The sequence below is a fragment of the Benincasa hispida genome, chromosome 12 (assembly GCF_009727055.1).
Source record: "Benincasa hispida cultivar B227 chromosome 12, ASM972705v1, whole genome shotgun sequence".
Classification (NCBI taxonomy): domain Eukaryota; kingdom Viridiplantae; phylum Streptophyta; class Magnoliopsida; order Cucurbitales; family Cucurbitaceae; genus Benincasa; species Benincasa hispida.
In genome coordinates, this window is record NC_052360.1 from 40,990,616 (window position 1) to 40,992,239 (window position 1,624).

A 1,624-nucleotide genomic window follows, 5' to 3' on the forward strand; every position below is an offset into this window, starting at 1 on the left:
AGACGTAACGGAAATGTAAAAGATATTAATATACCCGCCTCATTTTGGTTAGGCGCCTTAATAATAATTAGTATTATTTTCAATATTTTTTTGGGATTACGTGTTGGTTTTCGGTTAACTCCGTTATCTAAGTGGATGACGTGGCAATAGGCCAATGGATAAGGGAGGAAGCTGATAAAGCAGCTAATAACCGTCCGATCCCGGAATCCTCCTTTTCCCTCGAATCTCCTTTCCGAGAGATATCTACTTTTGAAAACTGAATCAATACTAAAAAAACAAATGGAAAAAACTCCACTGTCCGCCATTGATTCCTTCTGTGAATGACAGGCAGCTTATTCAGCTAGATATACATTGCTACAAGCTTTTCGATTTTTCTTTCTTTCCTTTTTCGTTCTTTTACACTTTTTCCTTTCCATGGCTGAGGTGAAGAGATCCAGCGGTACTGTAAGGTGGTTTAGTGCGCAGAAGGGGTTTGGGTTCATAGCTCCAGATGATGCTAGCGAGGATCTTTTTGTCCACCAGACCTCCATTCGTTCTGAAGGATTTCGTACTCTTTTCGATGGTCAAGCTGTTGAGTTTACCATCGATTATGACGAAGATCAGCGCTCCAAGGCCGTCGACGTTACTGTAATCGGTAGATCTACCGGATATGGAGGAGGCCGCGGAGGTGGGAGAGGTAGAGGTGGTGCTTATGGAAGATTCGGTGGTGGTGGCCGCGGTTTTGGCAGAGGAGGACGGTACGAAGACTCAAGCGGTGGCTTCGGCGGCCGGGGTGGTGGTCGTGGCGGTGGTGAGTGCTACAATTGCGGCCGGATGGGTCATTTAGCGAGGGATTGTTATCGGGGAAACGGCGGTGCGCCTCCTGGCCGTGGATACGGCGGTGGTCGGGGTTATGGCGGCGGGGCTGGTGGTGGTTGTTACAATTGTGGGGATACAGGACATTTTGCTAGGGATTGTCAAAACGAAAGCAAATGAAGAATGCGGGTCTTCCTTTAAGCGGTATTTACACTTTTTTCTGAAGATTATTTTGGTCGGGTTGTTAATTTTTTGGTGCGATTTCTGGAATTTTTAAGTGTGTCGATGACTGCAAGTCTGCATTTGAGGGCACGAGGATCCGGGGCAATAGACGATAAGGCTTCAATTCATCACTGTTTCTCCTTTTGGGTGTTCCATAATTTGTTGTTCATAATTAGATGATGAAACCAATTGTTTGTATATGCTATACCTTTCTGGCATTTCTCTAATTCATTCTTCCTTTGATTGTTGTGATATTCTTAACATGTTTTATAATATGATATATGTAATCCGTCAAGGGTATACGTTCATACCATTTTGTATTTCTTATATACGTTTCATCTTTGTCTATTACTGTAATGGTTTTCTTTTTTTTTTGCCCCATTATTGATTTCTTTGTGCTTTTCATCTTTGTCTATTACTGTAATGGTTTTCTTTTTTTTTTTGCCCCATTATTGATTTCTTTGTGCTTTCCAATTCTTTGCCTCGAAACTTCCATTATTGGTGTTGGGTTGCTAATGAAAATTATTGTCCTGCACCATGTACTCTATTATTGCCTGTGTTTTCCCTGGAAACCGAATGAAATTATTAGATGTCTTGTAAGCTAAAC

At 42.1% G+C, this 1,624-nt stretch overlaps 1 protein-coding gene across 1 annotated transcript; it reads left to right on the forward strand.

Annotated features, from left to right (window-relative positions):
- Positions 1 to 207: 207 nt before the first annotated feature.
- Positions 208 to 1,368, forward strand: LOC120092520 (glycine-rich protein 2-like). Its single transcript, XM_039050621.1, has one exon. It carries the CDS (start codon positions 415 to 417, stop codon positions 973 to 975), a length of 561 nt encoding a protein of 186 aa, XP_038906549.1. The 5' UTR covers positions 208 to 414; the 3' UTR covers positions 976 to 1,368.
- Positions 1,369 to 1,624: the final 256 nt, after the last annotated feature.